The sequence below is a fragment of the Anolis carolinensis genome, chromosome 3, assembly GCF_035594765.1.
Source record: "Anolis carolinensis isolate JA03-04 chromosome 3, rAnoCar3.1.pri, whole genome shotgun sequence".
In the NCBI taxonomy this organism is placed as follows: domain Eukaryota; kingdom Metazoa; phylum Chordata; class Lepidosauria; order Squamata; family Dactyloidae; genus Anolis; species Anolis carolinensis.
Window position 1 is genome coordinate 251,997,526 of NC_085843.1, and position 13,774 is coordinate 252,011,299.

At 39.0% G+C, this 13,774-nt stretch overlaps 1 protein-coding gene across 2 annotated transcripts in view; it reads right to left on the reverse strand.

Annotated features, from left to right (window-relative positions):
• The window catches only part of col4a4 (collagen type IV alpha 4 chain), a 100,466-nt gene that overhangs the window by 49,068 nt on the left and 37,624 nt on the right, over positions 1-13,774 (reverse strand). For both annotated transcript variants that reach the window (XM_008106253.3, XM_062976596.1), the window contains exons 5-15: positions 11,235-11,369; positions 9,262-9,306; positions 7,107-7,223; positions 6,491-6,559; positions 5,925-5,960; positions 5,563-5,625; positions 5,102-5,137; positions 3,893-3,934; positions 2,877-2,957; positions 2,074-2,127; positions 450-509 (exon numbers count right to left, since the gene is read on the reverse strand). In XM_008106253.3, the coding sequence (XP_008104460.2) occupies positions 450-509; positions 2,074-2,127; positions 2,877-2,957; positions 3,893-3,934; positions 5,102-5,137; positions 5,563-5,625; positions 5,925-5,960; positions 6,491-6,559; positions 7,107-7,223; positions 9,262-9,306; positions 11,235-11,369 (738 nt within the window). The remainder of the gene's footprint in view (positions 1-449; positions 510-2,073; positions 2,128-2,876; positions 2,958-3,892; positions 3,935-5,101; positions 5,138-5,562; positions 5,626-5,924; positions 5,961-6,490; positions 6,560-7,106; positions 7,224-9,261; positions 9,307-11,234; positions 11,370-13,774) is intronic.

The window sequence follows — 13,774 nt, forward strand, 5'->3', positions numbered from 1 at the left end:
GATATGCATAGACCATTGGGCATTCCTTAGGCAAGTTTGAAATAACAATTCTCAAAATTAACCAACTTTAGAGGAAATTAAGTAATGCAGAAAGCAAGTTTTAGAATATTTCATTGGTAATGAGAAATGGTCTTTTGTGGTTAAATTACTTTTCTAATGTTCTGTTATTTATTTATTTATTTTATTTATTTACAGCATTTATATTCCGCCCTTCTCACCCCAAAGGGGACTCAGGGCGGATCACATTACACATATAGGCAAACATTCAATGCCTTTTAACATAGAACAAAGACAAACAAACATAGGCTCCGAGTGGGGCTCGAACTCATGACCTCCTGGTCAGAGTGATTCACTGCAGTTAATTGCAGCTGGCTTGCTCTCCTGCCTGCGCCACAGCCCAGGCCTGTTAACAATATGCAGTTGAAAAAGGTAGTTTGACATGTCCTTACCCGCATTCCAGGAAGACCAGGATTCCCCTTTTCACCCTTCTGTCCATTTCCAAGTGAGCCCTATTTTTGTGCAAAATGTATCTGTTAAAAACCTTGAACAAAGCACCCCCCCCCCCCCAATGCATTACTTGTGAGAAAAGCAGTACAGTGTTCCCTCACTTATCGCTGGGATTAGGTTCCAGGACCACCCACAATAAGTGAAAATCTGAAAAGTAGGGACGCTATATTTATTTTAATATTTATACATTATTTTAGTAGTTATACATTATTTTAAGTCTTTATCAACCAATCGTGTGTTGATAGATCGCCTCCTTCTCCTCCCGTTACCGCTTGGGCTCCTTTTCTCTCCCTTCAGCTTCTCTTTCCTCCCTTTCTTAGGATGTCAATTGTAATTTTTTATGATTTATAATAGTCTTTTAGAGTTTATTGAAAAACCGCAAAACAGCGAATCCACAAAAAGTGAACTGCGAGGGAACACTATAAATGTGCAGGTGAAACAATGGGGCCTCACACAACTGAAGTAGCTCTGCCCCATATCAGAAGTGTCCACCTGTTTTAGGTGAGAATCCCATTGAAAGCATTGGGATAACAGATCATAAGCACTGATAACTGAACTTTACTATAAACGGGGACAAAGTGGATGATCGGGGTAATTATAGTCAACTGATGTTTGTCTTTAAATAGAAAGAGCATATATGAGAACATTATGCTATTATTTCATCTCAAAAACAGTAGTACACAATTGCTAATAGTTAAGAACAATATTACAAAATTGCTGTGAATAGCATCTTGCAGCTACTTCCGAGCCCAACATCATGATCATGGCTGGCTCTACACTGAAGTTAATACAGTTTGACACTACTTTAAATGCTATGGCATCCTGGGATTTGGTAAAGCACTCACCCTTTTTGGAAGACTAAGTACCTTGTAAAACTAAAACTCTCATGATTCTGTAACACTGAATGGCATCAAATTGCATTGCATATCCAGGGTAGATATATCCCATGTTGTACTTGTAAACAATGCTGCAATCCATACTGCATTAGCAACTGTGATGGAATATAGTTAAGCCCCTTCTACACTGCCATATAAAATTCAGATTATCCACTTTGATGTGGATTATATGGCAGTGTAGAAGGGGCCTTATGTGTGTGCCTTCAAATTACCTTTTGACTTATGGCAGTCTCTGAATTTCATAGAATTCTCTTACAAGAAATACTCAGGGTCCTCTTAAAGGCATATAATTATTTTTTATTATTTTTATTTACAACATTTATACCCCGCCCTTCTCACCCAAGGGGACTCAGGGCGGCTTACAAAAATTGGCAAAATTTAATGCCCAAAGTGCAATCATAAAAACAAAACAATATAAACAGATCCATTAATAACATTGTTAAAACACATTATAAAAACCTTAAAAATGTATATATAATTAATTCCATTTGTCCGAGATCCACATTCATACACATACAGAAACACACACACACACACCAGTTTACTTTAAGTCACGAATTACTCTAGCATAAACAATACAAAACCTGCTTTTTGTGACTTACTAAAGTTATGAGAGGAAAACAGCTAAAAGTAGCACTGAGAAATCTAGATATAAAAACAGGTCACTTACTTTGCGGCCAGGCAGTCCTCTCAGGCCCATGGATCCAGGCATTCCTTTTACGCCCTAAATATTATAACAGCTTATTTAAAACATCTTGTTTATTAAGAGTTGATACATTGATTCTTGTAGCATTTTCATTTAACAACATAATTAGAGAATCAAAGGGAATCAGTCATAATATTTTGCTTTGCAAATCTGTATTATGCTATTATGCTGACAATTGCTTTAAAGAAGGGGAATGTTTTTAGCAAATGGATGCTGTGTAAGCTTGACATAACAGGATGAACGTGTTTCTCTAGCTTCTCTCACAATGCTACTATGGTACTTAACAAGTGCATGTTCTCCTGTATAGTTGGCTCTCCAAATCCACAGATTCCACATCTATGGATTCAACTATCTATGACTTGAAAATATTGTTCTAAAAATTCCAAACTTTGATTTTACTGTTTTACATAAGTGACACCACTTTTGCTATATTATTCTATATAATGGAACTTGGGCATTCATGGATTTTGGTAGAGATCCTGGAAACAAACCCCATTGAATATCAAGGCCCCACTGTATTCTGCCACAGCTACATCCATCTGTCGCAGGCATGGGCAAACGTCAGCCCTCCGGGTGTTTTGGACTTCAATTCCCACAATTCCTAATAGCCAGTAGGCTGTTAGGAATTGTGAGAGTTGAAGTCCAAACACCCAGAGGGCGAAGTTTGCCCATGCCTGATCTGTAGGGTTACAGATGTGCTGAGATGTATAATGACATTGTGATGCAACATATGCTGAAATTATAAATGCATTTTAGAATTTGCATACCTTTTCTCCCTTTAACAGCTCAGAACTAGGAGGTCCTACCAATAATGGCTGCCCAGGAGATCCAGGAGGTCCAACGTCACCCTAAGAAGCCATGGAAAGTGTAAACCAAGAGATTGACATTAAATTAATTGCAAGCTTTAAGAGTTTTTTCTGCTTCTGAGTAACATGATACCTCTTGAAACCATGCAATCTAGCTGCCACCATCCACTGGTTTTAAACCTCTATGGTCAATGACTCAGCCTAGATCTACACTGCCCTATATCCCAGGATCCAACCCAGATTATTTGCTTTGAACTGGATTATAAGAGTGTACACCAGACATGGGCAAACTTAACCCCTCCAGGTGTTTTGGACTTCAATTCCCACAATTTCTAACAGCCTACCAACTGGAGGGCCAACAAGGCCAAGGTATGCCCATGCCTGGTCTACACTGCCAAATAATCTGGGATCAGTTCCTGGGATATAGGGCAGTGTAGATCCAGACTATCTGGGAGGTTAGTGCAGGCTTCACTTATATTTTCCACCTCTTCCTCTGTACCTTGGGGAATGAGAATCCAAGCACAGAGACATCTCTAATGCTCTTCTATGATACTAATTCCAATACATATAACTGTAAAACCCAGACCTCATTAACCCTTTGATTACTTGGATGAGAGACTGTCCTCCTCAGGTATATTGTCTAGAAATGAGGAGAACACCCCATTATTACACAGACTAAAGAATGCTGCTAACTTGGGCCCCTTCTACACTGCCATATAATCAAGATTATCAAAGCAGATAATCCAGATTTTCTGCTTTGAATTGGATTATATGAACTGGATTCTATACTTGCATAAAATCCAGTTCAAAGCAGATAATCTGGATTATATATGGCAATGTAGAATGGGCCTCGGTCAAGCTGTCATTTTATTTCTTCATAACTGTTTCTTTAGGTAATTAATATTAGAAAATAACAACTAATGGTGTTTGTTTGTCTGTGTCAAGCCACTATTTCCAGATGCTGCTTATTCCCTTACCGGTTCCCCTTTTTGTCCTTCCACTCCAGTACCAGGGTTTCCCTACGGAAGTAATATTAATGAAAGGAAAAGAAAATAATTATGAGACTTAAAAAAAAACATTGGGATTGATTTGATAATTGATTATTAAAATATGGAGATATTATTCAAACTTTGGGCAAATAATCCAGCACAAAGGGAAAAGCAATATTTGAAAGCCCCAATTAATCAAGGAATCATAGACTTCAAGTAGCCACAAGGGCAATCTAGCAATGCAGGCACACAATCAAAACAATCATTCCTGACAGACAGCTATCCAGCCTCTCTTGGAAACCTCCAGAAAAGGGAACCCCACCATGCTCCACAACAACATATTCCTCTGTTGAGCAGTTCTTTCTACCAGGAAGTTCTTCCTAATGTTTAGGTGGAATCTCCTTTCTTGCTATCTGAACCCATTGCTCCACATCCTAGTCTCTAGAATAGCAGAAAATAAGTCTGCGCCCTTCTCAATGTGACATCCTTCAAAAATATTTTAACATGGATATCACGTCCCCTCTCAGACTTTCCTCCGATAAAAACATACCCAGCTGCTTAAGCCACTCCTTGTAGGGCTTGATTTCCAAACCTTTGACAAGTTTTGTGGCTTATCCCAGCTTGTCCAAATCCTTCTTGTATTGCAGTGTCCAGAATTGGACACAATGTTATTCCAGTTCCAGGTCTTACCAAAGCAGAATGGAGTGGATCTATGATTTTCCTCAATCTCAACACTATACTCCTATTGATGCAGTCTAGATTCACATCAACTTTTTAAGATGATGAATCACACTGTTGACTCATGTGCAGTTTGCTGTCTACTAAGGGCCCTTCCACACAGCCATATAACCCAGAATATCAAAGCAGATAATCCACAATATCTGCTTTGGACTGAGTTGTCTGAGTCCACCCTGCCATATATTCCAGTTCAAGGTGGATTTTATACAGCTGCGTGGAAGGGGCCTAAGACTGTTAGGCCCCTTCCACACAGCTGTAGAAAATCCCACATTATTTGCTTTGAATTGGGTTATATGGCTGTGTGGACTCACATAACCCAATTCAAAGCAGATATTGTGGATTATCTGCCTTGATATTCTGGGTTATATGGCTGTGTGGAAGGGCCCTTATATTGCTTTCATATATACTGGGATATTGGTTTCATAAATACTATAACCTATCATAAAAACAGTATCTCACCTGTACACCAGGCAAACCAGGTAGACCCTGAGGGCCCTTTAAAGACAGTGAAGGAAAGACATCAAATATAGTCAAGTACAATAATTTAGCATCTCAAAAATACAGAATTGCAAACTGCATAAATGACACATATGTAGTAATGATTCACTTGTGATCAGAAGAACCTGTGCAAAAGTGGTTGGGGAAATTTCCTTTGGCAGAGTATTTTATTTGGAGTTCATTATTCAGACAAATTAGTGATCTTTTTCTGAAAGTGTAAATTAACTGGGATTTTGTCAAGTTTTTTGTTATACATTATATGCAGTTCTGACATTAATTGGAAGACTATCCCATACCCACAACTGAATAAAAAACACTGGCTTTAATATTATTTTGTTGCAGCTTCTCAGGAAGGCGATTTCCCTCTCCCTCCCCTGTCCCCACCTTTTATACTGGCAATTATAAAAGTGTTAGTACTATACCTGTACGCCAGGTTGGCCTGGGAAACCAAGTGGACCTCTTGGCCCCCTTTCTCCTCTAGGGCCCTAAGAACAGATGACACACACATAAAAATCAAAGTTTTCAGGAAATTTTGCTAGTATTTTAAGTAGAAATTTCATTTATCTCATCCAGGTGATACAGAGATACCACAGTTAACAAATTCTACAACTATTGCAATTTTGGATTCTCCCCATCCCACTTCTTCCTTGTCCTCTGTCCATTTAAAAAAAATCAGCATTGGAAAATATTGTATGACAACCCCAAAGTACAAGTGTATAATATCCATGATATTGAGAGCATGTTGTACAAAACCAAACAAGATCAAGAAGATAGAAGAACTTACAGGCAGGCCATGGGGTCCATCATCTCCTCTTTCTCCCTGTAAATATAGCCAAATTGTCAGATGGAAGATAAAAGACTTTTCCCTAACTTCCCATATTTTCACAGTATAGTGACTTAAGTGAAAAATTTTGAAAAAAGCCTTGAAAACAGGGGAATTCCAGACATGAAACAATTAGGGCCAGCTAGCACCTCTCAACAAAGGATTCCCCCAGGCAGGAATCAGCCAGCCCTTGAAGCTGCAAGGCTTTTCAATGCTAATCAAAGTGATTAATTGCAACATTGACACTTGTCTCCAACAGACAAGAGTTCTTTCTCCCACCCTAGACTTTCCACAGATATATAAATCTCCCCTGCCTAATTTCCTATACACCTCACAACCTCTGAGGATGCCCGCCATAAATGTGGGTGAAATGTCAGGAGAGAATGCTTCTGGAACATGGCCATACAGCCCGGAAAACTCACTGCAACCGAGTGATTCTGGCCAGGAAAGCCTTTGACAACACAATTAAATTTTTCTTTATTTGACGATAAAAGATTATTTAAATAAAAACGTGTCATTGTGCTTACAGGAGGTCCTCTGATGAATTCAGTAATGTAGATGGGATTTCCTTTTTCTCCCTTTTCCCCAGGAAAACCCTGCAAAAAACATTTTAAAAATCAGTTAGGGAATAATTTCATGATCTTGCTTTGGAAGACTGAAGCAATGGTGTGCCATTTCCTATATTTAACAGGAGTTCTAACTATGTCTATATTATTTACTTATAGAATGAATCTAATTAGTAAAAGCATGTTTCAAGCCTTTATGAGGCTAAGGCAGAGGGAATAGTATTTTGGTTCACAGGGTTGCATACAATAAGGGCACTTTCCATTCACAGAAAGACCAAGTATCTAGTGGAAAGTTTATAATAAGGGAAGAGTGTGGAGTAGCAATTTTGGGTAACTACAAATCACAATTAATGACATTGCTTGTAACATTGCTGCCTAGAATCTCTGCTATGAACAACAAAAGCCATCCAGTAAAAATGATACTTTTATCGGGCCAACCAAAAGATACAATGCTGTTCTATACAATGCACTGGACCTTAATCGATCTAAAAAGGGGGGGGAGGGTTGTTCTGTCTATCACCGTGTTTGAATACAACCTAAAAACCTGTGATAAGGTCATAAATAAACCTATACTCACAAATGGGCCTCTTGGTCCAATCCGCCCAGCTTCCCCAGGAAATCCTGGATCTCCCCTGGAGCCATTGCAACCATCCAAGCCAGGCCGACCTCTCAGTCCTTCTGGTCCTGGCAACCCCTAGAAAGGATCCAAGGACATGAGAAAATAAGGATAATTGTTTCATCACATATGGTGCACAATACATGTGTATAAGTATAATGTATGTAATGTTTCTCTCTGGATAGCTTACAAAGGCTATTCTCTAGCTCAGTGGTTCTCAGCCTTCCCAATGCCATAATCCCTTAATACAGTTCCTCATGTTGTGGTGACCCCCAATCATAAAATTATTTTCGTTGCTACTTCATAACTGTAATTTTGCTACTGTTATGAATCGTAATGTAAATACATGATACTTCATTCACAAATACCCAATAAGCTGAAATTTTAATACTGGTAGGATTGGGTGGAGATTGATTTTGCTATTTGGGAGTTGTAGTTGCTGGGATTTACAGTTCACCTACAATCAAAGAGCATTCTGAAATCCACCAACGCTGGAATTGAACCAAACTTGGCACACATACCTCCCATGACCAACAGAAAATACTGGAAGGTTTGGTGAGCATTGACCTTGAGTTTAGGAGTTGTAGTTCACCTACATCCAGAGAGCACTGTGGACTCAAACAATGATGGATCTGGACCTAACTTGGTACGAGTACTCAGTATGCTCAAATGTGAACACTGGTGGAGTTTGGGGAAAATAGACTTTGATATTTGGGAGTTGAAGTTGCTGGGATTTACAATTCACCAACAATCAAAGAGCCCCCTAAACCCCAACAACAATAGAATTGGGTCAAAAGACAGGCGTAGAGATCTTCAGCCTTCTCTGCAAGAGGGGTCACCTAGAACCATCAGAAATATGTGTGACCCCTCTGAAGCCCCTTGCAACCCACCCCCCCAGGGGTCCCAACCCCAGGTCGACAAATGCTGCTCTAACCCTTTTAACTGCCCTCAAATGCTGATTCTGTATTATTTATATTGCTTCTTTCCACTTTCTCTTCCCCAGTGGTAAGCAGTAACAGGAGTATCTCTTGAGATTAGACAGGCACAAGGAAGGGGGCATATTCAATGTATGATCTCAGTCATGAACATCTAAGGGCCCTTCCAGACAGGCCCTATATCCCAGGATCCGATCCCAGGTTTTCTGCTTTTACCTGGATTATATGAGTCTCCACTGCCAGATAATCTGGGATAAACAGAAACCCTGAGATCCTAGGATTTAGGGCCTGTCAGGAAGAGCCCTAAATTGTAAGAATAATTTATGCCTGGATCAAAGGAAAAATCTGACCACAGGGAGAAGGTATAAGTCACTCCTGTGTCTCCTATCTTATCCAATTCTAGATTTGAATAACAAAGAAATGGGACTCACCTTCATGTTATACATGAAATGTAGTATCATTTGTGAAGCTTATTTTCATGATTTTGAACACAAAATTAACCAAATTCATTCATCTGATTCATAGTGTATAGTGTATACAGGTCATTGTTTATATACGTATGGCTTTCTTGTTTAATAAAATGTGTATTCTGTAAATATTTGTAATTTCTTATATCTACTAGCTTTATCATGAGCCTTGATATATGAACATCTTCATAGCAAGAAATCATAGGAAACATCATACTCTGCAAGAAAAGGCTAGGCATATTTTCCAAAAATCAAAGACTGTTTTTAAATGTTTCTTTAAAATATGGCCAATTTGTCTTGTTGGTGAGATACTTTATTTTTTTAAGCTGAGCAGCAGTTGAGAGTGAACAGACTCAGACTGGTACCATGTCACAGGAGAGCCAACGTTATGCAGTGATTTAGGCAATGGAGTATGACTTTAGAGGGGTTCAAATCCAGGCTCAGTCACATAAAGTCACTGAATGACCTTGGGCAAGTCACACTCCCAAAATCTGAGGAAGGCATAAAACCTCATTATAACTTCATTTTAGGTTCACTGTATGTTGGAAACAACTTCTGAGCAAAGAGCAGCAACAACAACAGTGGTAAAGAGGAGATTTTCTATGGAAAACATATACACCTCCATAGTCGTAATTTGGACATAAGGTTCAATGAGCTCACATAAGAAGTGGGCTTACTATATATAAAAGTCATGGACATTGGTAGTATACTTACTGGCACACCATCTAAACCTGAAAATCCTGGAACTCCAGTAGCACCCTGAAAAAAATAATAAAGAAGATTAAAATCAGCACTCATTTTCAAAGCAGCTAAGATGAAGGTTTTTTCCCAAATAAATTTTTCTTCTTATACCAATGTATTTGCAAAATGCCTTATCACATTATGAATGTACAGTAGAGTCTCACTTATCCAAGCTAAACGGGCCGGCAGAAGCTTGGATAAGCGAATATCTTGGATAATAAGGAGGGATTAAGGAAAAGCCTATTAAACATCAAATTAGGTTATGATTTTACAAATTAAGCGCCAAAACATCATGTTATACAACAAATTTAACAGAAAAAGTAGTTCAATACACAGTAATGTTATGTTGTAATTACTGTATTTACGAATTTAGCACCAAAATATCACGATATATTGAAAACATTGACCACAAAAATGGCTTGAATTATCCAGAAGCTTGGATAAGCGAGGCTTGGATAAGTGAGACTCTGCTGTACTTGTTTTTGAATTGTTGGGGCCAACAGTGATGCAGCAGATTGCACATTTTACATCCTAAGAATCCCTGTTTTAGTTTTCAGGGTACTGAGTTAAAAGTAAATGTAAAATAGGACTTAGAAAGACCTTTGGCTGGGTTTCTGGAAATCTGTTGCCAGTGCATGTAGGCATTACTAGGCTAGAAGGATAAATGAAATGAATCGGTATTAGACAGCTTATATCAATAGAACCCTAGCTGTCTAGACCAGATGACAGCAATATCATTCACAAATGTTTGAAAAGTTATTTTTGGACTAGGAGTCCCAGATTATCATTGCCAGTATGGCTAGTGATTATAGTCACCAAAGCCCGGGGTTGGAACTGTAGTCTAAAAATGTTCCAACAAAAGAAAACCCCTGTATTCTATATTTTTGAGAAAATGAAGGGTCAAATGTGTGTTCTTTTTATTTATTTTTTCTCATAGTTCATCTTGCTGATGCCATACCCTCCATCTTTCCTGATTTAGCAAGGAGAGTCCCTACTAGTTTGCACTCAATTAACTTAGCAAGGGGAAGAAGAGGGAGCAAGATGTTGCTCTTCCCAGTTATATCATATCACAGGGAATCTCTTGTGTCTGAGTATGATTGCCTTTCAAGTGGAGGGTCTTGGCGGTGGGTCTGTAGGTGACTGGAGAGACCTATTCTTGATCTTCTAGGTCGAAGGCAGTCCTGACAAGGGCTGGCTTAACACACCTTCCTCTTGACATGTTTGTAGGGATACCTCTTGATCTTCATATTCCTACAAATGCCCCAATCCTCAAACATTCACTGTTTCATTTTTTAAAATGCTGCACTCACAGAGCTCAGACGATGTTGTATTTCAGTGTCAATGTTGACTTTTGTGGAGAAGTGGCTGCCAAGGTAGCGGAAATGATCCACATTTTCTAACATTATACCATTAAGCTGTGTTTCTGACATTGCAGAGGGGTTGGCTGGAGCCTGCTGATAGAGCACTTTGGTTTTCTTGATGTTCTATGAAAAGCCAAGCTTTTTGCATGCTTCTGCAAAGGTGTTTAGAGTGGCTTGTAGATCTTCTTCTGAATGAGCACAGACTACATTATCATCAGCATATTAAGGTCCTATAACAGATGTTGTTGTGACCTTGGTTTTGGCTTTCAGTCTGCAGAAGTGAAATAGCTTGCCATCTGCTAGAGCCTCTCCAAGCTCCTCTTTAGCTTTTTTTTCTCATTAATAGAATTTTCCATTTTGATCACACTGATATTAATTGTCTACATGTATTCCAGTTTTCATAGCTAAAATGTTGGAGGGTGTCTGACATGTCTCAGGTAACACTGCAAAAATTGATTTGGAATATATGTTTACTTGAAACAGAATGATAACAAAAGAGATTGCATAATAATCACACTGTACTACTGTACTTTTTTAAAAAAAAATAAAGCCACACTATTTCAGCATGATTACGGTACTACCTACCATGTTGCCTCTTTCTCCAGCAGACCCAGGCCGACCAACATCACCTCTCTGGCCTTTTTCTCCTTGCAAACCAATTGGGCCTACAGGACCCAGGGCACCAATTGGACCTTGCGGTCCTGGCTGTCCAGGTTGTCCCTGAAAATAATAAAGAATTCAGACTGATCTTGTGAATTGAAAAGAAGGGAAGGGAGAAAGGCTGAAAAGCTGAGAAGATTATAGCCGTTCCTCCACATTCGTGGTTTTGACTTTAGCAGATTTGATTATTTGTAGATTTGATTAAAAATAGGAATTTCTAGGTCTTCCAGATGACTCTATGGTCAACTTCCTCCAGCATGCTGGAAAACCTGGAGATTTCTAGCAAGAACACGTCTCTAGGCTACATTGACACTGCTTTGTAATACAGTTTCATAATGCAGTTCAACTCGATTGAACTGCGTTATATCAATCTACACTGCCATATAATGCAATTCAATGCAATTAAACTGCATTAAGAAACTGCATTATATGGCAGTATAGATGGAGACTGGATCTTCCAATGTGATTCTATGGTCAGTTTCCAGTGGAAATTTCCAGTTTACCTGTTGACCGTAGGGGCCCCATCTATACTGCCATATAAAATCCAGATTATTTGCTTTGAACGGGATTATATGGCAATGTATGTTGGGTTTCATCCCTGGACTGCACAAGTCTTTGTGTCTTCAAGTTTCTAGTCCTCAATGAGTAGCTAGTCTTGAGACAGGGCTAAGCTAAGGGATTCCTTTCCCCACATTCCTTTGCATGTTTCCCAAAGGGCTTTGTCTTTGTCTTTACTGCTGACCACGGTCTCCTCCCCCTTTGATGATGTAGTAATGTGAGGGAACTTCCTCTTAAGTTTAAAATTGCCCTGGGAAGGCCATGCGGTCTCCACCATGTTTGAGTCTTCTGCTTTTCTTTCTCCCAGTGAGGATGCATTTTGCCTCTCTCTAGGCAAAATGTAGTTGCATGGACTTCTTTATCTTTTACCCTTTTAGAAGATTTAGTAAGCTAGTTAGCTCCAAGCCTTTTCTATTGAGAATGTATTTCTTTTTACTTGAATAAATATTTTGAACCCAAAGTTTTGCCTCTGCAATTCTGAGCCACCCTAAAGATTAGAAAGCTAACCTTTCTTGCCACATGTAAGTTTCTGCTGGTTAAGGAGTTTGCTCTTGGTACTTTGCTATATTTTTGTGGAATCACCCTAATTGAGGGTTATTTTTGAGCCTAACATGCTCAGATTCCCCAACAGTGTAGACTCATATAATCCAGTTCAAAGATGATAATCTGGATTTAATAAGGCAGTGTAGAACCAGCCTGAGACAGGCTTGAATACCTAAATATTAATATTATGCCCCTGGTGACAAAGTGGGTTGAACTGTTGATCTGCTGAACTTGCTGACTGAAAGGTTGGCAATTTGAATCTGGGGAGTGGGAGTGGGGTGAGCTCCTGCTGTTAGCCCCAGCTTCTGCCAACCTAGCAGTTTGAGAACATGCAAATGTGAGTAGATCAATAGGTACCACTCCATCAGGAAGGTAATGACACTCCAAGCATGTCATGTCGGCCACATAACCTTGTAGGCTACAGACAACATAACCTTGTCTACGGACAACGGTCTTCGGCTTAGAAATGGAGATGAGCACCAACCCCCCAGAGTTGGAGACAAATGGACTTAATGTCAGGGGAAAACCTTTACCTACCTTTTATTATTACAGTAGAGTCTCGCTTATCCAACATAAACGGCAGAACATTGGATAAGCGAAAATGTTGGATAATAAGGAGGGATTAAGGAAAAGCTTGTTAAATGTCAAATTATGTTATGATTTTACAAATTAAGCACCAAAACATCATGTTTTACAACAAATTGACAGAAAAAGCAGTTCAATACAAGGTAACGTTATGTAGTAATTACTGTATTTATGAATTTAGCACCAAAACATGGCAATGTATCGAAAACATTGACTACAAAAAGTTGACTACTAAAAGGAAGACTACATTGAATAATATAGATAAGCAAAGGTTGGATAAGCGAGACTCTACTGTTGTGCCGTCCGCCGGACGATAAAAAGCTATAAAACTGAAACGTGCTGTCCTTTATCCGGGCGAACTGCAAATCCCTATAAGCTGTCCTATAGATATTGAACGACTGAGTCTGGATAACTTCAAAAAAGGATGTTTATTCATACAAGGTTGTAAACCTGGCACAGATCTTAAAGTTGCAGAAAATGAAACAAATTTCTATAGGTTTTAGTCACAGAATTATCCCTGGTTCCAGAAGGCAAAGGTGATTATAAAACCACTATACCCTAATCACGCTGCCTATATTAGAAGGAGAAACTCTTTCCTTCCCTATCTTTACAGCAAAGATTAGTTCTAGAAGCGATGGAATAACTCTGCTCCTCTAACTAGATTTCCTATTCCAGATCAATATAATTCAATACTTATCTAATTTGGATAGGCTTAGATTGGCCTGGTTTTGAGGATGATTTGTCCCAGTTAGCCTTGCACAGCTCCAGCACGTTGGAAG